The sequence below is a fragment of the Meles meles genome, chromosome 6 (genome assembly GCF_922984935.1).
Source record: "Meles meles chromosome 6, mMelMel3.1 paternal haplotype, whole genome shotgun sequence".
Taxonomy (NCBI): domain Eukaryota; kingdom Metazoa; phylum Chordata; class Mammalia; order Carnivora; family Mustelidae; genus Meles; species Meles meles.
In genome coordinates this window covers 130,681,613-130,708,780 of record NC_060071.1, presented here as the reverse complement: position 1 = coordinate 130,708,780, position 27,168 = coordinate 130,681,613, and the positions used below count along the sequence as shown (strand labels likewise).

The window sequence follows — 27,168 nt, the reverse complement described above, 5'->3', positions numbered from 1 at the left end:
GCTCTGCAAATAAACATGCTATGTTTATTATTTAATTAACTAGATGCCACTACCAGCCAATTATTTTTCTCTTTATTTGAAGAGAAATAGGTACTTTGGAGAAAACTCTTCCTACATGTTTTCATAATGTTGATCAGGCTAATAACATTTTAAAAGTAGGGAAGAAAGTGAAGGAAGACTTAAGCTAATATGGTGAATTTTAGAGTTGCAGTTAGGATAATTTATACCAATTTATATTTTTAACTCATTTTTTCCAGGTAGTATATGCATTACTATGAATATGTCCAGGTAAAACTTACAAGCTACTAAACGGAAATGGCAATTTTTATGATCAGTTGCTATTCTGATCATTCATTCTTTCAACATTATTGAAATCAGTCTTCTGTCTTGGGCTACATTATAATCATCATGATATTAACTAAGTTCATCCAATAATTGATCATTTATTTTCATCTTAGACTGGGATGCCTAGCATTTCTCCTTTCACTTTTGTTTAGGATTGGTTGTGCATAGTGTATCATTAGTAAGACAGTGGTTCTGAGACCCATTATCCTCCTTGGTCTATTTGTATTGGTGGGCTTTCTTGGGTGAGGAATCAGGCTGAAAAGAATGAGCAAAATGTTAACATGTCCAAACATTTTTGTCTTGTAAAACATGTGCTGTGTAGAGGATGAAAAAACATCTTTTCCTTCCCTTCTAGCTTTTCAGCTATGGCTCAATAACCAAAGAGAGATTAACAAGAGAAAGGCATACAAACTTATTTTATGTAAGTTTTACATGACATGGGAGCCTTTAGGAAGAAAGGCAGACTTGAAGAAATAACTAAACCTGTGCATTTGTATGCTCGGTTGGATAAAGAATGGAAAGTGGTGGTAAAATGTCATAGGACAAAGGGGTATAAGATAAGGATGATAAACTGGGGGAAATACAGCAAATATAGAAATATTTGTTCAGATTCCTCCTTGGCATCCTACTGTCTTCAGAAATAAGGTTGATCCTTTCTTCTGCGTACAGAGAGGGCACCTCTCTTATGAGAGTCTTATGACCTGCTTCAGCCGGGCAGAGGGGTCAGCGAGTTCTTCCTGAACCTGCTGTTTCTCAGATCCCTCTAGCTTAAAATATTCGGTAAACCAAGTTGTCATATTTTGGGGTAGCGTGTTCTGAACCCCATTATTCTCCCATCTGAAAATTTCCCCCCAAAGTTTGACAGTCCAGAAACTTAGTTGGTAGATCATCCCATATCCCAGTGAACCAGACTCTGAATCCTACGACTAGGTCAGTCCTATAGATTGTTTCATTTCAGAAGGCAGCGATAGGGATGGGAGTAAGGGTACCCACCTAAGTTAAGCCTCTAATGGTGTTAACAATCAGGCATTTAATGAGGGACATTTCTGAGGAAATAAAAGTAAAAAAGTTAATGGTTCCAACAAACTATAAATTCACTTTTTGAATCCAGAGGACAGTCAGTCAAGATTTCTGGACGGTGGGCTCAAAGCATCTTAAATAACATAGTTAGGACAATGAGTACATGATTAATAAAATTTTGATTTGTAGTTCGAGTATCTCTGGTGATAGCATTGGACATTCTGGTGAAATTTTTGAGTGACCTACATGGCCAAAGGTATAAAGAGTGCCCATACATGATCTGTTACTGTAACTCCCTAAAAGTTTTTATCATCATCCAGCTTCAGCTTATAGGACTTTGGGAAATAGTTTTGTTTCTGGTGATGCCAAGTCAGCAAGATGAGAGAAATGTTGGCTACATTAACAACTGACAAAAGGCCAAAATGGCAGGATCTGATTTAAAGGAGATGAAAAATGGCTCAAAGATAATGAACATTTACAACGGCAGATAGTACTTTTTCACTGAAACAACATTTTTCTCTACAATCACCTCCATTTCTACCAAAGATAATCCAAGACTATTTTTATTTGCAAAAATAAATCTAATCTTATTAAACTTGGCCTAACTATTCAAGGGCAACTGATTATATATGTTCTTTTTTAAAGTCTGTTTTGAAGGGATCCTCTGGAAAAACTCAAAGTTAGTTCAGAGAATATTATTTAGAATTTGATTTGGGGAAATGTGTCAAAAATGTCAAAAGATTTGAACACTTAATTAAATAAGATCCTGGTCATCTATTTAGCCAAAGTGACAATAAAAGATTTTATAGGCAAATACAGAAGGTTACATAGTTGTGAACAAAACCCTCTGCTCTTTTAGTATTAAGAAAGTGAGGTTTTCTTAAGTAATCAAAAGACCTTATAAAGACAACACGAAGCATAGGAAATTATTTTGATAGAACACAGAATCTTTGTTTCCTAGGCAACTTTCTTAATAGGTAACCAATGAACTGCATACCCTGGCAGGCAAAACGCCAAGCAAGGCTCTCAGGACACAAAACAAAACAAAACAAAAAACCCAAACAAGCAGGAAAGGAATAGCTGTCCCTGGAGAAAAGGATCAATAAACAATGGGTACTCAAAACTAAACCACAAGTGTCACAATCCAAATAACTAATTCTTACAAATATTTTTCCTGCTCACCTGAATTTGGAAAGGAAAGGGCAAGGAGAAATGTCTACATTCCTCTCTTGACTAAGCCCTGAGATAGAGATGGAAGACACTGACCTGTTACGAATTCTTACCTTCTGGGGCACCTGGGTGGCTCCGCTTAAGCCTCTGCCTTCAGCCCAGGTCATGATCTCAGGGTCCTGGGATCGAGTCCCGAGCTGGGCTCTCTGCTCAGTGGGGAGCCTGCTTCCCTCTCTCTCTCTGCCTGCCTCTCTGCCTACTTGTGATCTCTCTCTGTCAAATAAATAAACAAAATCTAAAAAAAAAAAAAAAAAAGAATTCTTACCTTCTACTGGCTTTCTGTCAGTTGTCCCAGACCTCAGTTGCAGTGTCCAAGGTGAGGGCAGTATTCCAGCCTTTTACTATCCAATCCCCATCACCAGAAACTGTAGGAAAGGAAAATAATATGTTTTTCCTTCTACCCTGCTAGTTCCTCAGCTGCGGCTTTGTAATAAAAGACAGATTAACAAGAGAAAAACATAAAAAATCTATTTACTATAATTTGTATGTGTCACAGAGGCCTTCATAAAGAAAGGAAGACCTAAAGAAGTGATTAAACCTGAGCATTTTTATGCTAGCTTGATGAAGAATGGAAAGTCATGGAAAAACGTGATAGAACCAAAGGGTATGAACTAAGGGTAATGAACTGGAAGAAGCTTTGCAAGGAAGGTTTGTTCATTCAGGTTCCTTTAGTATTTTCAGAGATGAAGCTATAAGGCAGGGCGTCTCTCACATGAGGGTCTTATGACTTGTTTCAGAAGAGAAGAGGGATCAGAGAGTTCTTCCTACACCTGCCATTTCTCAAATACCTCCAGCTTAAAACGTTCAATATGCTAAGTTACCGTGGTTTGGGATACTGTATCCTGAACTCCATTAACTGTAACTTAGTAGTAGGGAAAAATCTTTGTGTTTATGTGTGTGAAAGAGAGAGAATTCAAGAAACATGGATTATATGTATCAGAAATTCATATATGGGGGGCACCTGGGTGGCTCAGTGGGTTAAAGCCTCTGCCTTCGGCTCAGGTCATGATCCCAGGGTCCTGGGATCGAGCCCCGAATCGGGCTCTCTGCTCAGCGGGGAGCTTGCTTCCCCCTCTCTCTCTGCCTGCCTCTCTGCCTACTTGTGATCTGTCTGTCAAATAAATAAATAAAATCTTTAAAAAAAAAGAAATTCATATATCGGGAAAGGACATAAATGTTATTTGAATCTTGAATCTTTTACTCAAAGTCTATTAAATTGCATTTCGATGGATTTCTGTTCCAAGTCAGACTTCTTAGGTACCATTGTAAAGTTACTTCAATTTTCTTCTCAATTAAATATGTCATTTTCTTCTGAGCACAGAATAAATGCCCTAATTTTTAGTCAATGAAAGTTACAAATTAGGTCCACATTACCTACAGGCAATATGTGGCATCTTATAATTAAGTATGCCCTCAAGATCCATGCCTTAGGATATGCTTTATACATAGGACTACCTTTGAGCTTGAGAAACTCAATCTCCTTGGGTGATACCCAACAGGTGTGTATTTTATCCTTTGTTTTCCTTTGGCATGGCTCAATTTTCCTGGGAGATTTTAATCAAATGACTTGTTCTCTTTTTTTTAAACTACAGAATCTGGACCAACAGCTTTTAATCAATCAAATTAAGGGAATGTAAGTGGGAGACCTATGAGGAAGGGTGGGTAATTTATGGGACTTGAATTTTTGAAATGATATTAAGGCAACAGTGGGCTTCATGCTGAAACATCAAGAGCTAAACAATTTACCCTTTCATCATTCACATCACCTCCCCTCCCCCAAGTTAACAGATCCTTATATAAATTAATTTGGTCTTGCTGATGCACTGATTAGGCAAACTGCAGATGTATTTCTTTTTATTAGTAGTATTATTATTAACTCTTTCTTATTTCTCCCTGAATTCCTTGTTTTTTTTTTATTATTTTTATTTAGCATATAATGTATTCTTTGTTTCAGGGGTACAGGTCTGTGATTCACCAGTCTTACACAAATGACAGCACTCACCATAGCACAGACTCTCTCCAGTGTCCATTATCCAGGCACCCCATCCCTCCCATCTCCCTCCCCTCCAGCAACCCTCAGTTTATTTCCTGATATTAAGAGTCTCTTATGGCTTGTCTCCCTCTCTGGCTTCATCTTGTTTCATTTTACCCTCCTTTCCCCTGTGATTCTGTCTTGTTTCTCAAATTCCTCATATCAGTGAGATCATATGATAATTGTCTTTCTCTGATTGACTTATTTCACTTAGCATAATACCCTCTAGTTCCATCCACGTTGTTGCAAATGGCAAGATTTTTTTTTAAATTTATTTTTATTTGTTTATTTACAGCATAACAGTGTTCATTGTTTTGACATCACACCCAGTGCTCCATGCAGTACGTGCCCTCCCCATTACCCACCACCTGGTCCCTCAACCTCCCAACCCCCCCACCCCCCCGCCGCCCCTTCATAACCCTCTAGTTGTTTTTCAGAGTCCATAGTCTCTCATGGTTCATCTCCCCTTCCAGTTTCCCTCAACTCCCTCTCCTCTCCATCTCCCCATGTCCTCCATGTTATTTATTATGCTCCACAAATAAGTGAGACCATATGATACTTGACTCTCTCTGCTTGACTTATTTTGCTCAGCATAATTTCTTCCAGTCCCGTCCATGTTGCTACAAAAGTTGGGTATTCGTCCTTTCTGATGGAGGCATAATACTCCATTGTGTATATGGACCACATCTTCCTTATCCATTCATCCGTTGAAGGGCATCTTGGTTCTTTCCACAGTTTGGCGACCGTAGCCATTGCTGCAATAAACATTGGGGTACAAATGGCCCTTCTTTTCACTACATCTGTATCTTTGGGGTAAATACCCAGCAGTACAATTACAGGGTCATAGGGAAGCTCTATTTTTAATTTCTTCAGGAATCTCCACACTGTTCTCCAAAGTGGCTGCACTAACTTGCATTCCCACCAACAGTGTAAGAGGGTTCCTCTTTCTCCACATCCTCTCCAACACACGTTGTTTCCTGTCTTGCTAATTTTGGCCATTCTAACTGGTGTCAGGTGGTATCTCAATGTGGTTTTAATTTGAATCTCCCTGATGGCTAGTGATGATGAACATTTTTTCATGTGTCTGATAGCCATTTGTATGTCTTCGTTGGAGAAGTGTCTGTTCATATCTTCTGCCCATTTTTTGATATGATTATCTGTTTTGTGTGTGTTGAGTTTGAGAAGTTCTTTATAGATCCTGGATATCAACCTTTTGTCTGTACTGTCATTTGCAAATATCTTCTCCCATTCCCTGGGTTGCCTCTTTGTTTTGTTGACTGTTTCCTTTGCGGTGCAGAAGCTTTTGATCTTGAGGAAGTCCCAAAAGTTCATTTTTGCTTTTGTTTCCTTGGCCTTTGGAGACATATCTTGAAAAAAGTTGCTGTGGCTGATATCGAAGAGGTTACTGCCTATGTTCTCCTCTAGGATTCTGATAGATTCCTGTCTCACGTTGAGGTCTTTTATCCATTTCGAGTTTATCTTTGTGTATGGTGTAAGAGAATGGTCGAGTTTCATTCTTCTACATATCGCTGTCCAGTTTTCCCAGCACCATTTATTGAAGAGACTGTCTTTTTTCCATTGAATATTTTTTCCTGTTTTGTCGAAGATTATTTGACCATAGAGTTGAGGGTCCATATCTGGGCTCTCCACTATGTTCCACTGGTCTATGTGTCTGTTTTTATGCCAGTACCACGCTGTCTTGGTGATCACAGCTTTGTAGTAAAGCTTGAAATCGGGTAACGTGATGCCGCCAGTTTTGTTTTTGTTTTTCAACATTTCCTTAGCAATTCGGGGTCTCTTCTGGCTCCATACAAATTTTAGGATTATTTGCTCCAGCTCTTTGAAAAATACCAGTGGAATTTTGATCGGAATGGCATTAAAAGTATAGATTGCTCTAGGCAGTATAGACATTTTAACAATGTTTATTCTTCCAATCCAAGAGCATGGAACAGTCTTCCATCTTTTTGTGTCTTCTTCAATTTCTTTCATGAGTGTTCTGTAGTTCCTTGAGTATAGGTCCTTTACTTCTTTGGTTAGGTTTATGCCCAGGTATCTTATGGTTCTTGGTGCTATAGTAAATGGAATCGATTCTCTAATATCCCTTTCTGTATTTTCATTGTTGGTGTATAAAAAAGCCACTGATTTCTGTACATTGACTTTGTATCCTGCCACGTTACTGAATTGCTGTATGAGTTCTAGTAGTTTGGGGGTGGAGTCTTTGGGGTTTTCCATATAAAGAATCAGCAAATGGCAAGATTTTTTGATGGCTGCATAGTATTCCTGTGTGTGTGTGTGTGTGTGTGTGTGTGTGTGTGTGTGTGTGTATCACATTTATCCATTCATCTGTCAACGGACATCGAGGCTCTTTCCATAGTTTGGCTATTGTGGACATTGCTGCTATAAACATTCGGGTGCATGTGCCCCTTCAGATCACTACACTTGTATCTATAGGGTAAATACCCAGTAGTGTTATTGCTGGGTTGTTGGGTAGCTCTATTTTCAACTTTCTGAGGAACTTCCATGCTGTTTTCCAGAGTGGCTGCATGAGTTTGCATTCCCACCCACAATGTAGGAGGCTTCCCCTTTCTCCACATCCTCATCAACATCTGTTGTTTCCTTGTTAGTTTTAGCCATTCCGACTGGTGTGAGGTGATATCTCATTGTGGTTTTGATTTGCCTTTCCCTGATGCTGAGTGATGGTGAGCACTTCTTCACGTGTTTATTGGCCATTTGGCTGTGTTCTGTCCATTTCTTGATTGAATTATTTGTTCTTTGGGTGTTGAGTTTGAGAAATTCTTTATAGATTTTGGATTCTATCCCTTTATCTGATGTGTCATTTGCAAATATCTTCTCCCATTCTGTCAGTTGTCTTTTGGTTTTGTTGACTGTTTCCTTTACTCTGCAAAAGCTTTTTATCTTGATGAAGTCCCAATAGTTCATTTTTGCCCTGGCTTCCCTTGCCTTTGGCAATGTTTCTAGGGAGAAGTTGACTAGGAAGAATATGACTGTAAAAAATGAAAAATGTAAAATGAAAATGAATGTAAAAATCAATGAAAATTAAAAAAGATTAAATAGGAAAGAGGAAAAATTTTTAAATAATAGAAAAAGAAAAAGGAAATTTTAAAAATTTAACTTTGAAAAACTAAAGAGTCATGGGGGAAAAGCCATGAATTCTATATGCTCTATTACACTAGCATTGGAGTTTCGCAGTTCTCTTTGATTGGTAAACTTGATCTTGACTGGAGTTTCGCAGTTCTCTTTGATTGGTAAACTTGATCTTGACTGGAGTTTCGCAGTTCTCTTTGATTGGTAAACTTGATCTTGACTGGAGTTTCGCAGTTCTCTTTGATTGGTAAACTTGATCTTGACTGGAGTTTTGCAGTTCTTTTTGATTGGTAAACTTGATCTTGACTGTATGTTCTTGCTGGTCTTCTAGCATAGGGGCCTGTTGCAGTGATTCTCAAACATCTTTGCCTGATGTGGAATTGCACTGCCCTTGCCAGTAGCCAGGCTAAGTATTCTGCTCAGATGTGCTCTAAGTAGCTTTTGTTCCCTGAATGCTTTCTGTACAGCTTTGGAGGATGGGAATGAAGATGGCGGCCTCCCAATCTCCAGCCCCAGAGGAGCCGAGACATCAAGGCCCCCCTCTTCAGTGAACCCTCAGAGAAAAGCAGTCATGATGCCTGTCTCCCTGGTCTCTGGCCACACTCCGAGCTCACTCAGCCTGTAACCCAGCATTTCTATCTCTGGTGCACAGCCCGTTTGAAGTGTCCAAACCCAGCACATTCCTGCAGAGCACTCCTGCACTGCTCCTCCTAGTGGAGGAAGTGGGGGGGCATCTCCTTGGATCTGCCACTTGTGGGGTCTCGGCTCAAAGAGTATTGGCCTAGTTGTGCCACAGATTATGGTTTATGGTAACCCCGAGGTGAGAGCCCCCTTCTCGGATCTGTCTCTGCATCCAGCCTCCCCACTCCGATACCTGGGAGCTCTGCCACATTTGGGAACCCCCAGTCTTTCTGTGACCCTGAAGGTCCTGAGACCACTGTCCCAGGGAGGATTCCACCCAACACTTAGCCACTAGAGCAACTGTCCCTCACCAGAGCAGACTTGTAAAAGTTCTGATTTTGTGCTCCATGGTTCCGTCACTTGCCAAGAACCGGCTGACAGAGGCTTCCCTCCCCATCCCACAGTGGCTGTCTTCCCATATATCAGATTCTCTTCTCTGCATGTCCTACCTTCCAGAAAGTGGTCACTTTTCTGTTCATAGAATTGCTGCTATTCTTTTCTTTGATCTCCTGTTGACTTTGTCGTTGTTCAAAATGGTGTGGTAACTCTCTAGCTGAATTCCTGGGAGCAGATGAAATTTAGGTCTCCCACTCTTCCACCATCTTGCTCCTCCTCCCTGTCTATATATTTCTGGTTAGACAGACATGCTGTACCGGGTAAAAGGAACTGCTATAAATATAGGGCCAATAGTAATGTGATGGTGAGGTGTTGGGGGTGGGGAAGTGTTCTATTGTCTTGTGATTAGGTCTCAGTCTTTTAGTGAGCCTGTGTTCCAGACTCTGAACTTTATCAGTGTTTCTCAGGTTTGTTTTTTTTGTTGTTGTTCTTTCCCCTTAAGTAGCACAGAATTGCTAGAGTGACCTGGGGTTGGGTATTTTCCCTACCCCAGGTCAGTTAGGCTCTGGTTAATAGTGTCCCCTGAGGGCACGCCTGGGTAAGAACTGTGTGTTCTGGTATATTTCTAAATGGTCCCTTTCCTCCTCCCTTTGCCAGAAACACAAGGGGATTTTTTTTCCTAATGCTTACCATTAGAACTTATTTGAGCTCCTGGAGGTGAATCTTACAAAATTGTGGAGGTCTCCCTATGACTGGGTCCCCTGGAAATTTATCAACACTATGCCTCCAGCAATTCATCAATCCCAGTATAGGTTTCCTACCCTGACACTGTTGCTCCCTGTGGTTGCCACACATCAGTCTCTGCCCTGGGAGTCTGGGACTCCCTTTATTTGCCTGGCTGTCTTGGGAACAGCAGTTTGCCCTGTGTCTTCCCTTCACCAAGAAGAGTTGTTGAGTTTTCAGTCTGTTCAATCTGTTCAGCTTGTCACTTATTGTTAGAAGGGAGAGGTGAGGGGCACCTGGGTGCTCAGTGGGTTAAAGCCTCTGCCTTCTTGTGATCTCTGTCAAATAAATAAATAAAATCTTTAAAAAAAAAAAAAAAAGAGGGAGAGGTGACTTCCAGGCTTCCAGAACCAGAAACCAGAAGCTCCAAATGCATTTTAGTGACTGCAAAAATTAGTAGTTCAAAGAATTCAGGAATCAAGGAAATAGATTGTTGAGATAAAAAACCCTGCAGCCCAGAAAGGAAATACACAATTTTAGTCTAGTGTCTAAATAAGGTAGTAAGTAGATGATATATGATTGCCCATATTTATATGGCAAAACAGACCCAGGGAGAAGATGATAAGTGTGGTGAGGTACTATTTTTTGCAAAGTGAGTTAGGACACCTTCCTCCCTATCGGATATCTATCAAGCAGTCACGATAGTCACAAAAGGAAGTAAAAAATGGAACACTTCAGGATGCCTGGGAGGCTCAGCTGGTTAAGTGTCTGCTTTCACCTCAGGTCATGATCCCACAGTCCTGGGATGGAGTCCCGCATTGGGCTCCTTGCTCAGCAGGGAGCCAACTTCTGCCTGCCACTTCCCCGGCTTGTGCACAGGCTTTCTCTTTCTCTGACAAATAAATAAAATCTTTTAAAAAAGGGGAGGGAACACCTCGGTGGACAAACATCTTGAAATGCATGAAGATGTCTTATTACCTGTAAAGAAAATAATCTCATCCTTCTGAAAAGTATCCCAAAAAGCACACTGGAAGAAAAGCCACAACCTTTAAGTTGATTATGCAATAAAGATGTCACAAGAGAATTGGCTCCTTGTCAGTCAGTTATTTCCAAACTGTATCAAGTAAAGGATAAGATCAAGGTAATGATTGAAGAGAACTTTGGTTGGGAAAAAGGATTGTAACCATACCACTATTTTTAATCTTTAAGATATATCACATGCATTTAATGGTTTTAATATGTTCTTCATATATGTTCCAATGGCATACCAAGACATTTCCTTTGACATGTGCATGCTATGAATTCAGTAGTCCTAATAATCTTATGAATATGTTATTTTGCTCACCAGTTAATAATTTGAATATGATGTTAAACAAGGCATATGAGTTTACTGCAAATTCAAAGGTGATGTTTGACGTTCTATTTTATGCATTTGAATTTCATTCTCAATTCTTGTTTTGTAGGGGAAGACTGTAAGTTTGTTTTTCCTTGAGTATTAATTTTGTTGATTATGTATGATGAAATATGTGTCATAAGGACTAGCATGCTTCTAATAATGTATGGTTCATAATTAAGGTGTATTATAAAAGTCCAGTGATTAAAACTCTAATTGTGTAACTGTTATTTTCATAGGAAGTTTACAGAGACTCATCTGAAAACCATTCCCAGTCATGCATTTTCAAATCTGCCCAATATTTCCAGGATGTAAGTCATTTTTTAATATAACTAAAAGTTTGCAACTGTGCCATGTTATTTTTTAAATGTGTTCTATAAAGGCAAATACTTGATATATTGTACTTGTATAAGTCAATATCTACATCTCCAATGTATGTAAAAATTTTATGTGCAAGATGTTTATTTGATTTTATGACATCTCTAATCCTAACTTCCTAACTGATTTATTAAACCTAATGCAAATTTAAATTAATTTGGTCTTGAAATTTTCATAATTCTCAATGTATTTTAATGTATCTTGGGATGTGGCAAAAGCTTAGCCAGGAATCTCCCCCATAAACAGATTTATATATCGATCTCTAGTCCATCTCTCTCTCCTCTTTACCAATTCTTAGTTCAATTTTTGCCACTAGGAAAATTTTTACCTTTTGTCAGAAATGTAGATAATGATTTCAGACTTCTCTCATTTAAAACACACACACACACACACACACACACACACACACACACACACACACACACAAATAATTCTAAACCTTAGATAATTGAATTGCTATACACTCAAGAGCAAGGATAAAAAGGACTCCCATATTGAGTTGACAGGAGTATAACTATATATGAAATGAACGAGGGCCTTATTTTGTTTAATGGGTTCTGCCAAGCAATGACGATAATTCAGGCACTCTAAGTGACAGTTCAACCAGGAACAACCTGTGTGATTTGGGCTAAATTCATTCATTTCATGACCATTTATTGTCTATTGTGTCATTTCAGTAGAATTTGACATTTTTAGTTGTTACTGGAGGAGGGGGCTACTGGCATCTCATGGGTAGAGGTGAAGGATCTGCTAACCACCCTCCAGGGCTCAGAATATCCTTCCACAACAAAGGATTTTCTAGTCCCAAATGTCAGCAGTGCTGTGGCTGAGAAACCATCCCAGCTAAACATCTCTGCAGTCTTTGATTTTCCTGACCAGCCTTTCCTTTTTCCAATTCTTAGCTCCTTTGGTTTCCTGGATATTGCTCTCATCCCTCTTTTTAACATCTTACCTTAGCTACTCTTTCTCAGTCTCCTTTCCTAGCTCCTGTTTTCATTTCATTCAATTCTTTAAAGATTAATTCATCCTTTATTTTGTCTCAGTTCCTTTATACCCTCTTCTCCTTGAATGAACACTCCCATTCCTTTGGCTTCACTATTACATAATACAACTAATTCCCAAATGAGTATCTCCAGCCCTGACTTGTTCCTACAGGTCAGGCCTTCTTTAGAAGCCTCCTTCCAAGTATCAACATCTTGATGTCCCACAGTCACTTCAAACAGCAAATCCAAAATAAACCCATTGTCTTTCTGCTAAATTGATCCTTCTCCTCCCTTTAATGCATGACCATTTAATGACCTATAAGCTAAACACTGCATTCCCCTTTAGCTCTCCTTTTCCCCTCAATTCCTATATAATTACCCATTTGGTGTCTCTACTGGGATGTCCCAATAGCTTGACCACTACTCTATTCATTCATTCAACAAATATTTATTGAGCCCTAGTTTGTATCTGGGACTTTGCTAGATGCTTCACACAAAACAGCTAATAATACTCATGGAGCTTCCACTTTCCTTCCTAAAGAGAGTGATAGTGTTATGATAGGGTCAATCATAGAGTGTTACAGAACTCATACAAGAAGCATATTACCTGGATGGAGAGTGTAGTCAGGGAAGCCTTCCTGGAGGAAATGACATCTAACATGTGATCTGCTTTATCTGCGTGGTGAGATGGGTAGGGAGGTGGAAAGATAGTTCCAAGCAGAAGGAAAAAGCTGGGTTGTCAGTTAAATTAAATTTGTTGAGGCTAGAGCTTAAGCTGGGAGAAGGGCAGTAGAGAAAAATGAAACCAGAGAATGAGCAAGTGCAGAGCCTTGTGAACCATGTAAAGCAATTTGAAATCTTCCTAAGGGCCAAGCCACTAAGTGGTTATAAGCAGGGAAGTGACAGATCAAGTGTTTTGGAAACAATTCCTTGTGCTGTGAAACGGGAGTCAAATGGAGTAAGACTGGAGACAGGAAACTAGTGAGGAGATTGATGCAGATCCCTGGGAAGAAGGGATCATGAACTGAGAGGTGATGGTTAAGGAGAAACAAAGTGGCCATGTGTGAGTAACAAATAAGAGAGAACCAACAAACTGGAAAGTTGATTGATCTGGAGGTGGAGGGAGATGGAGAAGAATTTCGTCCAAGTGTCTGACTAGGACATCTGCGTAGTTGATGAGCATATTCACTACACCAGACAATTTTTCTGTATATTTGCTATGGAGGGTCAGGGAGCAAGTTAGGAGTTCAGTTTGGGGCATGTAGTGTTTGAGGTGACTTTGAGGCATCAAGCAAGCTATGTCCAGCAGACATCAAGACACAGACATAATTTTTTATTCATTCATTTGGCAAATATTTATTCAGCCCCTAGTATGTGCCATTGACTGTTCTAAGAGATGAAAATACATCAGGAAACAAAGATTGATGCCCGTGTGGAGTTTACATTTGAATAGAAGGAAATAGACAATAAACCAAAACCATAATGTATACTAGCTTAGAAGGGAATAATGGATATGATAAAAAGAAAAGGCATAGTAGAGTAAGAAGTCTGGAGGTGCTGTTTTGGGGCATGCTCTAGGAAAGATTCAAGTAGGGTTTTTTTTGTTGTTGTTGTTTTGGGGTTTTTTTGTTTTTGTTTTTTGAGATTTGAGAGTCATAAACAGGCAGATGTAACTGAGACCAGGGCAGGGCATCAGTAGAGAGAGCAAGCCTAAGGAGAGTAAAGAACAAAGAACTTTAAGCGCATGAGGTCCCTGAGAAAGCAAGAAGGGATGGGATCCAAACAGAAGGACTGACTTGCTACAGGAAGATTGTCATTTTTTTACACTGTCACAAGAAGGTAGTAGTAAGAGATGAAGCAGGTGCAGGTAAATTAATAGGCTTATTGGTGGAGAATTCAAGGAATTCTCATCTCAAGGTTTCAGTCTTTTCTACAAATTAATAAAAGATAATCTGCTAATAGGGTGAAGAGTTGGAAATTTGAGGATTGAAATAAAAGTGGTGGGCAATAAAAAAGGAGGGGTGGTTGAGATATACAGGACACCCAGGCAGATTTGAAGACCCTGTTGAGACTTCCTCCATGGAGGCTATGCTGGATTCTCCAATCCGGTTAAATGCTCCCTGGACCACATCAGTGCACTTACCACTCTACATGTTAATCCCATTTACCTACCTATATCACCCAGTACTGTGATTTCCTTGAGGCTATGAAACAGATCTCTTTTGCCAGTGCCCATTTACTGATAGAGTAAATATTCACGTGGATACATAAGTACTCATTAAAGATCTGGTATGTCTAGGGGGCAAGAGAGAAATCATTTAGTTGATCCTCGATAGGTTTGCCTGGGACAGGACAAATTTCCACCTATGATCCAGGTATAATTATTAATAGCAGCCTGTATAACTCATAAAAATATCCTACTTTGGATGATAAATGATAGGCCACCCTAATGATCACATTATCACAGATCTATAGGCTAAGAAGAAATATGAGGAAGAGGTGGGATCTGATTTTTCCTGCTTTTAAAAATGGGATAAGCAAGCAGGGAATCACTTCTTTCATCCCACTGAATAAATGGTTCCTACATGGGGCGCCTGGGTGGCTCAATGGGTTAAAGCCTCTGCCTTCAGCTCAGGTCATGATCTCAGGGTCCTGGGATCAAGTCCCACATCAGGCTCTCTGCTCAGCAGGGAGCCTGCTTCCCCTCCTCTCTCTCTGCCTGCCTCTCTGCCTACTTGTGATTTCTGTCTGTCAAATAAATAAATAAAATCTTTAAAAAAAATGGTTCCTACACATTGTCTTCACAACTGAGCTATAAGAGCCCTTTGAGGATGTTGAATTCAGGTGCAGATCTGGAACTTCATGTGTTATGACATGGGCAGAATGACCATCCCAGTAACCCCTTGAGAAAGCTTCAGACTTCTAAACTAAGAAATTCAGGAGAAAATTTAGAGCAAAAGATATGACCTAAAGTTAGGTAAACAAGTTTGCAGCCTTCAAAATTAATCTTGTCCTTCAGGTGTCTCAACTTCATCCATTATAACTCTCTGCAATCCCTACACAATAAATTAATCTTTTCAATGTCTTCCATTTTTTCCTCTTTGTTAAAGACATATTTGGATCAAAATAATGTACGTAATGTTTTCCACAAGTGGCAATGGCTTGAGAGACCTGACAAAGAAAAATTGTTTAGAGAACAGATAAAACAGAAAGTACAGGACCATTAGAATATTCACAATGACCATGGCAACAGTCAGAACTCCTTTCATAAACATTGTATTGATGAAAATATTTTACTGACAGACTTAAACTATAGATGACTGGTCCTGAACCCCACCTGCACATTAGAATCATCTAGGAAGCTTTTTAAAAATAAAAGTATTTAGACGTCATCCCTCATAAACTCTGACTTAACTATCCTGCATCATGTCTTGGACATATGTAAATTTCAACAGCCTCCTGGGTAGTTCAACTGTATCACCAGAGTTGAGAATCTCTGCTGTGATGACAAGTGGACACTATCTATTAATTCTTAATTTTCCCAAATATCCTAGAGATGCCTTTCAGTAAAAAGCAGTCCTTGAACTTGGCTGCATTTGTCCTTCTCATTACAAGAATAGAATTTGTGGAGAGTATTAGAAATAATATTCGTATGTATTCTTGACAAGTTGTACTTGGAAGTTTTTCTTTTCTCTTTTTAATACTTAAAAACTTTTATTTGAGTTATCTGTTGCTTACAAAGTTCAGGACAGATCTTGAATTTTCTACTTCATTAAAATAAAGAAGAGAAGTCTTGGGTAGATATGTATTCACCACCCTATGGAATGTTTCACTAGAGAATTATTGATTCTCATCTTTGAAACTATTTCTAATCACATGCTATCACATACTCTATTAAAAATGCTTCTTGTTTAATTCCTGTGTTCTTTTTTAATGTCTTTCATTTCTGCTATTTTGAGTAACTCATCTACTCACTCACTCACTCATTTCCTTAATATATATTTTGTGTCTGCTACATGCCACGCACTATGAAAGGTGCTCAAAATTCAAAGGCCACCCAAAACAGACACAGTTTTCTGTTTCAGAGAATGCATAGCCTAATCAGACAATAAAAATCATATATTATCCAAATAATAAGAAAGTTGCACTGCAAAAATTAGTGAAAGGAAAAGTTCTTGGTGCAATGAGATAACTTAAGGGACATTTGACCTAATCGGGAAATTCAGGAAAAGCTTCTGAAGAAGTATGAGTTGAATGAAACCTTAAGATATCATAGATTCCAGGATCTGAAAAAAGTAAAACTAATTTTAACATAAGTAGATAGAAATCATGTTGCCTGATCTGGGAAGCCCCTGACAAAGGAGTTTTATCAAGATAAATGTTTGGGATATGTATGGCATTCACAACCCTACTAACTTTCTACTTTGCTTTATATTTTTGCGACATTCAGCTACTTGTCAATAGATGCAACTCTGCAGCGGCTGGAATCACATTCCTTCTACAATTTGAGTAAAATGACTCATATGTAAGTACAATGAAAAATGCAGCACAGACTCCATGATAGCCAGTCTTGATTGATAATTCTGAGCCTCTGGATGGTTCTAACAGCTTAGTTTGTTTTTTTTTTTACCATGGGTCAAAACTTCTGTTTATGATTAAATCCTTAACTGGTTCTCACAGTTTGTTGATCCATCCAAAATTCCACTTCCATGGTTGAAAGGTAAACCAAGGGACACCTGGGGGGCTCAGTCGAACATCTGCCTTTGCCTCAGGTCATGATCCCAGGGTTCTGGGATTGAGCGTCACCTTGGGCTCCCTGCTCTGCTAAGAGCTGCTTCTCCCTCTCCCTCTGCCTGCGGCTCTGCCTGCTTATGTTCTATCTGTCAAATAAATAAAATCTTAAAAAAGAAAGAAAGAAAAGTGGAGACAAAACTAGAAGTTCTCCTCTTAAATTGTCATTTCCTTTTATTATTATTATGTCACAGATTTCATTGGTGTGGATGTCAATGAGTCAATATTTACTGACCACTGACTTGATTCCAGTCCTGTGCAAGAATCTGCAATCTAAAATTTTTTCTCAATTAGGAAAGAGAAATGTAACTTCATGGGATTTGAACAGGAGTGGGGTTAGGAATTTTGGCCTTGGAGTTGTTAGAATTGTGTTTGAACACTGGCTTACTCTCCCCACTCACCATCTGAACTTGCACAATCATGTAATCTTTCCTAGCCTCACATTCCTTATTTTTAAAATAAGGGTATTTTGTTTGTAAAATAAAAGGGTAACTTTATATGATATAATGCATGTAAGCCCGTGCCTAGCACATTAAAACCAGGCAGTGCACTTCATAAGTAGTCTATTTCTTTAGTACATTACAATCAATTAAAAGTTGTACACAATTGGGGCGCCTGGGTGGCTCAGTGGGTTAAAGCCTCTGCCTTCGGCTCAGGTCATGATCCCAGGGTCCTGGGATCGAGCCCCGCATCGGGCTCTCTGCTCCGCAGGGAGCCTGCTTCCTTCTCTCTCTCTGCCTGCCTCTCTGCCTGGTTGTGATTTCTCTCTGTCAAATAAAAAAAAAAAAAAAAAAAAAGTTGTACACAATCATATTCTTCTAGGCAGCCATTTAATTTTATGAAATTCTATGAGATATGAACTATTTTCTTGAAGAAACAAAAATACTTATTATCTATAAATACTATGTTCTAGGGGTGCATGGGTGTTTCAGTCAGTTAGGTTTACTACTCTTGGTTTTGGCTCAGGTCATGACCTCATAGGTCATGAGAATGAGCCTCACATCAGGGTCTGCACTCAGTGGGGTATCTGTTTTGAAGATTCTCTCCCTCTGCCTCTCCATCTACTCTTTCTATCTCCGTAACAAATAAATATTTAAAAAAGAACACTTACTATGTTCTAGACATTATGCCAAGCATTTTGTTTTCTATATGTAATGCCCTCATTTAAGTCTCAAAAAACAACCCTATCAAGTAGAAATTATTTTTTCCTATTATTTCTATAAGAAAAACATAAATTCATAGAGGATAAATATGTTTTCCTTAGTCACACAGTTATTAGGAGGTAAGAGCAGAATTTTTATACTATAAATATCTTATTCAAAAATTGTTACCCTATGCACTGTATTACACTGCTTTCAAGAACACTGAGGCTTTAGAATGTTACTTCCAGCTATTGGAGGCAAGCTTAAATCAAGCCAACCATTACTCTGAAAGCAACTAGACAAGATGGGTAGAAATATATATATATATATATAATATATATATATATAATATATATATATATATATTATATATATATAATATATATATTTTTTTTTTCTCCCAAGCGCTTTTAAGGGGACTAAAGGGGAGAGAAGCAAATCCCCAAAACAACATTTGACTGTTTTCCTCTTGAGGAATTCTGTGAATTATAAGCAACAGCTGAGATGCTGAGGTTGAATAGAAGTTCAAGTAATCTCATAGGGCTAGCAAACCAAAAACTGGAGTTCAGAGCTTATAAAGGAGGATGACTCTTTAGTAAAGAAGATTTTGGCTGGGATCCCTAAAAGGTTTCATCCCAGAAGTATGGAATAATGGGAAATAGATCAGTCCTCATGAAGGCTAAGGCCTAGTTTTGAATCCATAAAAAATAACCAGGCATAAAAACAAAACAAAACAAGAATATATGGAAAAAATCAAGAGAAGAAAAAAACAACAGAAAATGCTCACAGAAGATTCATATATGGGAGTATTTGAGAATCGGAGTTATCAGACTTTAAAATAACTGTAAGAATATATTCAAAATTTTAAAGATAGGGAATTTCAAAATAGAATTAGAAATTATTAAAAGGATCAAACAGAAACAAGGATTTAAAAATTCAGTAACTGAAAATCTAAACACATGAGTTTAACAACAGATTAGACACATCTCAAAAGAGAATAATAATCTGGAAGATAAAGCAGAAGAATATATTCAGCCTACAGCATGGAGGAAAAAAAAGAAAATTTAAATATATATGGCACAGTAGGGGTGCCTGAGTAACTCAGTCAGTTGAGTGTCTCTTAGTTTCAGCCCAGGTCATGATCTCATGAGTCATGAGATCAAGCCCTGCATTGGGCTCCACGTTTAGCAGGGAGCATGCTTGAGTTTCTCTCCCTCTGCGTCTCCCCTCACCCCTAGGCTTGCATGCATGCATTCTCTCTGTCTCCCCACTCCAGATAAATAAATAAATCTTTAAAATATATGGTACAGTAAAAAGTCTAGCATACCTAACATTGGGTCCCAAAAAAAGAAGAGAGAAAGAATGACAGAAGCAATATTTGAAGAGAATTTTCTAAAACTCATAGAGGAATCAATTTGCAGATATAAGGAGTACTGCAAACCCCAACATAATAAATACAAAGAACCATATCAAGGTACATAGTGGTAAAGGTATTAAAAACTAAAGACAAGGGACGCCTGGGTGGCTCAGTGGGTTAAGCCGCTGCCTTAGGCTCGGGTCATGGTCCCAGGGTCCTGGGATCGAGTCCCACATGGCCTCCTTGCTCGGCAGGGAGCCTGCTTCTCTCTCCACCTCTGCCTGCTTCTCTGCCTGCCTGTGTGCTCTCTCTCTCTCTCTCCTTCTCTCTGATAAATAAAATAAAATATTAAAAAAAAAAAAAAAAAAAAAAAACTAAAGACAAGTGGTATCTGGGTGGCTCGGTCAGTTAAGGGTCTAACTCTTGCTTTCGGCTCGGGTTATGATTTCAGAGTCCTGAGATCAAGCCCCACATTGGGCTCCCCACTCAACGAGGATTTTCCTTCCCCTCTTTCCTTCTGCCCCTCCCCTCACCTATGCACTCTCTCTAAAATAAATAAATTAATCTTAAAAAAAAAAAGACAAAGTGAAAATTATTAAAACCACCCAAAGTAGGGAAAGACACACAGAGTTTCAAAGAAGTAGCACTAAGATTGATAGCTGATTTTTCAATCAACAATTTTAAAGAGAAATAATGCTAAATGGTAGTACAGAAGTACAGAAGGAAATGAAAAACAAATAAATGAAAAGGTAAATATAAATGAACCTTGGCTGCACAAAACAAAATAAAAAATATCTTACTGGGTTTAAAATCTCAGCAATCCTTGCACTGCATGATAGTATAGGATCATGAAACTGCATGCTGAAACTATGGAAAGTTTCATTATAATCAGAGAAAAAAATTATCATTTTTTGTGACTTTTAAAATTTTTATAAAAACAGTAAAACTTCCTTTACTATTGATTATAAGGTATAGGGAAAGGAAAAATAGTAAACCAATATTTAGCACACTGTAATCATAAATGTTAAAAAGGATTTAGAACTAAAATGTTTTATTTCTTTGTAAAAAAAAAAAAACTTATCAAGAGTAGTTTGAACAGTGCATGCCTCTTTTTCTCTTTACTATGTAACTTGCAAGAGCATCACATCAATGTTTTGGCAAATTGTCATACTTCTTTTCTAGATCTAAAACAGCTTCCAAAATTTAATTCTCTGTTCTTTCAGTGTCATAAAATATTTCTAAGAGCTCCTTTAATGCATATTTTTTTTTATCGGCATCATATCTTTTGGGACATCTTCATCCTTCTGTTTGCAATCACTTTTCTCATTGATGTCAACAATTTGCCTTCACTAATTCCTTTTTTGGAACATCTAGAGTCTCTCAAATGGTCACATTCACATGGTCAGCTATTTCTCCTATGACTCTATTTACATATAATTCAAATGTCATTTCCAGCATTATCACATTTTGTTTCTTTGAGGCTCCTTCATCTCTGCCGGACATTTCCCTCTTCCAGGTATTCACTTTTATAAAATGTCATATGCACTTATCACTGGAAGACAAGGAGGCAATACAGCTGCACACACAATTAAGCTGTTTGTGGACTGAATAGCAGGTGCTCAGGGACCAATCCCTAATGACTTTGAAAGAAGTCACATATCACCATATGCATCTGTTACTTACATAGTGACGCACACATTGAAGAGCTAGCAGCAAAGCTTGTACTTTGTGCAATTATTCATCATTCACAGTCCATATATAATGGTAGCCACAACCTGAGCCATGTTTAAATTTAACTAAATAATGGTAATTTAACATTATGCATATTGGGACCATGCAAAGCAAGGACTACATATATACATGAAATTAAAATATACTATAGCAAATAAACAAAGGATGGGAGAGTTATAAATGGTGTTAAAGTGTCCTAAAGTCCTTGAGTTGTCTGAGAAATGCTACCAGTACTAAATTCTATTAGACTTATAAGTAATGAATGTTTTATATTTAGTATTTTTTAATTTAAATTTAATTAAGCATAATGTGTTACTAGTTTCAGAGGTAGAGTTCTTTGATTCATCAGTACCATATAGTACCCAGTGCTCATTACATCATGCATCCTCCCCAATGTCCATCCCCCATTTACCCCATCTCCCAACCAAGCAATTCTCAATTTGTTTCCTATGATTAAGAGTCTCTTATGATTTGTCTCCCTCTCTGATTTCATCTTGTTTATTTTTCCCTATGTTCCTCTATGATCTTGTTTTTTTTCTTAAATTCCACATATGAATGAAATCACATAATTATCTTTCTCTGATTGGTTTATTTTGCTTAGCATAATATCCTTGAGTTCCATCTACATCATTCCAAATGGAAAGATTTCATTTTTTTGATGACTCAGTAGTATTCCAGTGTGTGTGTGTGTGTGTGTGTGTGTGTGTATACATCTTCTTTATCCACTCATCTGTCAATGGACATCTGGGTTATTCCCACAGTTTGGCTAGTATGGACACTGCTGCTATAAACAGTGGGGTGCAGGTGTCCCTTCAGATTATTACATTTATATTTTTGGGATAAATCCCTAGTAGTGCAATTGCTGGGTCATAGGGCTATTTTCAACTTTTTGAGGAACCTCCATACTGGTTTTCAGAGTGTCTGCACAGCTTGCATTCCCACCAGCAGTGTAAGCAGGTTCACCAGCATCTTTTGTATCCTGACTTCTTAATTTTAGTGATTCTGACTCGTGGGAGGTGGTATCTCATTGTGGTTTTGAATTGTCTTTCTCTGATGCCCAGTGATATTGAGCATGTGTCTGTTGGCCATTTGGATGTCTTCTTTGTAGAAATGCCTGTTCGTGTCTTCCGCTCATTTCTTGATTGGATTATTTGTTCTTTGGGTGTTGAGTTTGATAAATTCTTTATCAATTTTGGATAATAGCCCTATATCTGATATGTCATTTGCAAATATCTTCTCCTATTCTGTCGGTTGTCTTTTGGTTTTGTTGACTATTTCCTTTGCTGTGCAGAAGCTTTTTATTTTGATGAAGTCCCAATAGTTCATTTTTGCCTTTGTTTCTCTTGCCTTTGGAGACATATCTAACAAGAAGTTCTTATATCCGAGGTGGTAGAGGTTGCTACCTATTTTATCTTCTATGATTTTGATGGATTCCTATCCCACATTAAGGCCTTTTGTCCATTTTGAGTCTATTTTTGTGTATGGTGTAAGGAAATGGTCCAGTTTCATTCTTCTGCATGTGGCTGTCCAATTTTTCCAGCATCATTTGTTGAAGAGACTGTCTTTTTTCCATTGGACATTCTTTCCTGCTTTGGCAAAGATTAGTAGACCACAGTGTTGAAGGTCTATTTCTGGGCTCTTTTTTTAGTTCCATTGATCTATGTGTCTGTTTTTGTGCCAGTACCGTACTGTCTTGATGATGATGGCTTTGTAATAGAGCTTGAAATCTGGAATTGTGATGCCACCACTTTTGGTTTTCTTTTTCAACATTCTTCTGGTTATTTGGGTCTTTTCTGGTTCCATATAAATTTTAGGATTATGTGTTCCATTTCTTTGAAAAAAATTGATGGTATTTTGATAGGGATTGCATTAAACGTGTAGATTGCTTAAGGTAGCATAGACATTTTCACGATATTTGTTCTTCCAATCCATGAGCATGGAACATTTTTCCATTTCTTTGTGGCTTCCTCAGTTTCTTTCATGAGTACTTTATAGTTCTTTGAGTATGGATTCCTTGTCTCTTTCGTTAGGTTTATTCCTATGTATCTTATGGTTTGGGGTGCAATTGTAAATGGGATCAACTCCTTAATTTCTCTTTCTTTTGTCTTGCTGTTGGTGTATAGAAATGCAACTGATTTCTGTGCATTGATGTTATATCCTGACACTACTGAATTCTTGTATGAGTTCTAGGAATTTTGGAGTGGAGCCTTTTGTGTTTTCCACATAAAGTATCATATCAACTGCAAAGAGTGAGAGTTTGACTACTTCTTTGCCAATTCGGATGCCTTTTATTTCTTTTTTTTAAGATTTTATTTATTTGACAGAGAGATCACAAATAGGGAGAGAGGCAGGCAGGGGAGGGGGGAAGCAGGCTCCCTGCTGAGCAGAGATTCCCAATGTGGGGCTCAATCCCAAGACCCTGAGATCATGAGCTGAGCTGAAGGCAGAGGCTTAACCCACTGAGCCACCCAGGTGCTCCCCTTTTATTTCTTTTTGTTGTCTTATTGCCAAGGCTAGGACTTCTAGTACTATGTTGAATAGCAGTGGTGATAGTGGATATCCCTGCCATGTTCCTGACCTTAGGGGGAAAGCTCTCTGTTTTTCCCCATTGAGAATGATATTCGCTTTGGGTTTTTCATAGATGGCTTTGATGATATTGAGGTATGTACCCTCTGTCCCTACACTTTGAATAGTTTTGATCAAGAAAGGATGCTGTACTTTGTCAAAGGCTTTTTCTGCATCTATTGAGAGTATCATATGGTTCTTGTCCTTTCTTTTATTAATATAGTATATCACATTGATTGATTTGCAGATGTTGAACCATGCTTGCAGCCCAGGAATAAATCCCACTTGGTCACAGTGAATACTCCTTTTAATGCACTGTTGGAACCTATTGGCTAGTATCTTTGTGAGAATTTTGGCATCCATGTTCAATAGGGATATTGGTCTATAATTCTCCTTTTTGGCGGGGTCTTGGTCTGGTTTTAGGATCAAGGTAATGCTTGAGTTGGGAAGTTTTCCTTCTATTTCTATTTTCTGAAACCACTTCAGAAGAATAGGTATTAATTCTTCTTTAAATGTTTGGTAGAATTCCTCTGGGATGGCTGGGAAGCCATCCGGCCCCAGACTCTTGTTTGTTGAGGGATTTTTGATTACTGCTTCAGTTTCCTTGCTGGTTATGGGTCTGTGCAGATTTTCAGTTTCTTCCTGTTTCAGTTTTGGTGGTTTATACATCTCCAGGAATGTACCCATTCCTTCCAGATTGCCTAATTTGTTGGCATACAGTTGCTCATAATATGTTCTTATAACTGTATTTCTTTGGTATTGGTTGTGATCTCTCCTCTTTCATTCATGATTTTATTAATTTGGGACCTTTCTCTTTTCTTTTTGGTAAGTCTGGCCAGGGGTTTATCAACCTTATTAATTCTTCCAGAGAGCAAGCTTCTAGTTTTGTTGACCAGTTCTACTGTTATTTTGGCTTCTATTTCATTGATCTCTGCTCTATACTTTATTAATTCTCTTCTCCTGCTGGATTTAGGCCTTACTTGCTGTTCTTTCTCCAGCTTCTTTAGGTGTTAGGCTATGTGGTATATTTGAGAGCTTCCTTGTTTCTTGAGAAAGGCTTGTATTGCAATGTACTTCCCTCTTAGGACCGCCTTAGCTGCATCCCCAAGATTTTGAACAGTTGTGTTTTCATTTTCATTTGTTTCATGAATTTTTTTAAATTCTTCTTTAGTTTTCTGGTTGACCCATCCATTCTTAGGAGGTTGCTCTTTAACCTCCATGTATTTGAGTTCTTTCCAATTTCCTCCTGTGATTGAGTTCAAGTTTCAAAGCATTATGATCCAAAAACATTCAGGGAATGATTTCAGTCTTTGGGTACTGGTTGAGACCTGATTTGTGATCCAGGATATGATCTATTCTGGAGAATGCTCTATGTGCCCTCAAGAAAAAAAATGTATATTCTGTTGCTTTAGGATGGACTGCTCTGAATATATGTGTGAAGTCTATCTGGTAGTCAGTCAATCTGTGCTGAAACCAGAACATTCTACTCCTGCTTTGGAGAAGAGCTATTATACAACTTTCAGTCAGCTGAAGATGGTTTGGTAAAGAGGTGTCTATACACAAGTTTCAAGTTATTTTTGCTTGTGCAGAATAATCCATATTTTTCCAAGACTGAATAGGCAGTCTTGAGGCTTTCTTCCTTTTCCACATTCCCAAAAAGGCTACATGAAGTTCAATTCTTGATGGGCCACTTATAACAGCAGTTCCTTGGGAGCCAACATGACAGGTGGATCAGATTTCCCTATGAGAAACAAAATTGCCCACCTGACAGCAAAATATTCAGATGGACAAGTTCTTCTTTTCTTTTCCTTCTGATTATGTACTATATGTCTCTTTTCAATACTCTTATCCCCATCATCCTTTTCCCTTCACAAACCTAAACCTTGAGCTGATATGAAGGAGACTGACATCAAGAAAAGAAAATTCAATTCAGAAATGAAGAAAACTGGAAAGTATACAATACACCCCCACAGCATCTCAATCATCCCTGCTACAGTACAATTCAGTGTAGTGCTACAGTCCAGAGATAAATATTGGCAGCTTGAAGAGATCATTTTCCCCCCTGTGGTGGTTAAAGGGCATCAAATAAATACTGGGCAGGAGGAGTTTGCTGGGAGAGTTAGAAATGAAAAGCTAACCAATTGTTATCCCTGTAATAATTCAATGCCAGTGGGAGGCAAGTACTGAAGAAGAGAAAGGACAACTCTCATGCTAAAAAAATTCCTCTAATCATTATGTCACCATCTCATTAAGAATCCAGGGAATCCCAGAAATAGAAAATTCATTTCAGAAGATCCCTGAGGGCAATGTAAAGCCTTAAAAGATTACAATAATAGTAAATTAGCTATTGCTCTTCAGAGACTTACAGAGCAGCAGAAGCGTGGAAATCAGGTTGAAAAAGTTGTGTCCAGATTATAGTCTTCCGGAGCTGCTCAGCCTTCTCTAGAGATTAGTTGAATCTTGAAATACCTTTAAAAAGACATACAACTTAACACAGATGGAGTGGATCTTCCGTTTAGTGGTAGTGTGGAATTTGCTCCTTAGTGACAGGAGCTGGTTTTCATCCTTTTCAAACTCAGGTTACATTATAAGTACATTAAGACAATACATAAAAGAAATACTATAGGGGAGATGAACCATGAGAGACTATGGACTCTGAAAGACAACCTGAGTGTTTTGAAGGGGCGGGGGGGGTGGGAGGTTGAGGAACCAGGTGGTGGGTAATAGGGAGGGCACGTACTGCATGGAGCACTGGGTGTGATGCCAAAACAATGAACACTGTTATGCTGTAAATAAACACACACACAAAAAAGAAAGAAATACTATAGCAAAGCAGGGGAAAAAGCCCAAACTGGCAAATACCTCAAGGAGTCACAAAGTTTTCTTGCAACCTTCAACTTGGATCTCCCTCTCAGTTTTTCGGTGGAGAGGTGTAAGACAGAACATTTTTCTCATAGATGTTAACCATGGCATCAAATGGACAAAATGTTTATCAAGGGACTTTAAAAATCTGACCCCAAGGAATTCAGGACACATAAAGGTAATTCAGAGGTATACTTCTGACTTGGGACAAATTCCAGACTAAAGAAATGATCATCTTGGATAAATGTTATAATAGAAGAAATGAAATCCAGTTTTTTGTTTTTTGGATTTTTAAAAATTTTTTAAGGATTTTATTTATTTATTTGACAGACAGAAATCACAAGTAGGCAGAGAGGCAGGCAGAGAGAGAGCTTGGGGGAAGCAGGCTCCTTGCTGAGCAGAGAGCCCGATGCAGGGCTTGATCCCAGGACCCTGAGACCATGACCTGAGTCAAAGGAAGAGGCTTAACCCACCGAGCCACCCAGGTGCCCCAA

At 38.5% G+C, this 27,168-nt stretch overlaps 1 protein-coding gene across 2 annotated transcripts in view; it reads left to right on the top strand.

Annotated features, from left to right (window-relative positions):
- Positions 1-27,168, top strand: part of TSHR (thyroid stimulating hormone receptor) — a 175,413-nt gene that overhangs the window by 87,764 nt on the left and 60,481 nt on the right. For both annotated transcript variants that reach the window (XM_046009166.1, XM_046009167.1), the window contains exons 2-3: positions 11,105-11,176; positions 16,677-16,751. In XM_046009166.1, coding sequence (XP_045865122.1) covers positions 11,105-11,176; positions 16,677-16,751 — 147 coding nt within the window. The remainder of the gene's footprint in view (positions 1-11,104; positions 11,177-16,676; positions 16,752-27,168) is intronic.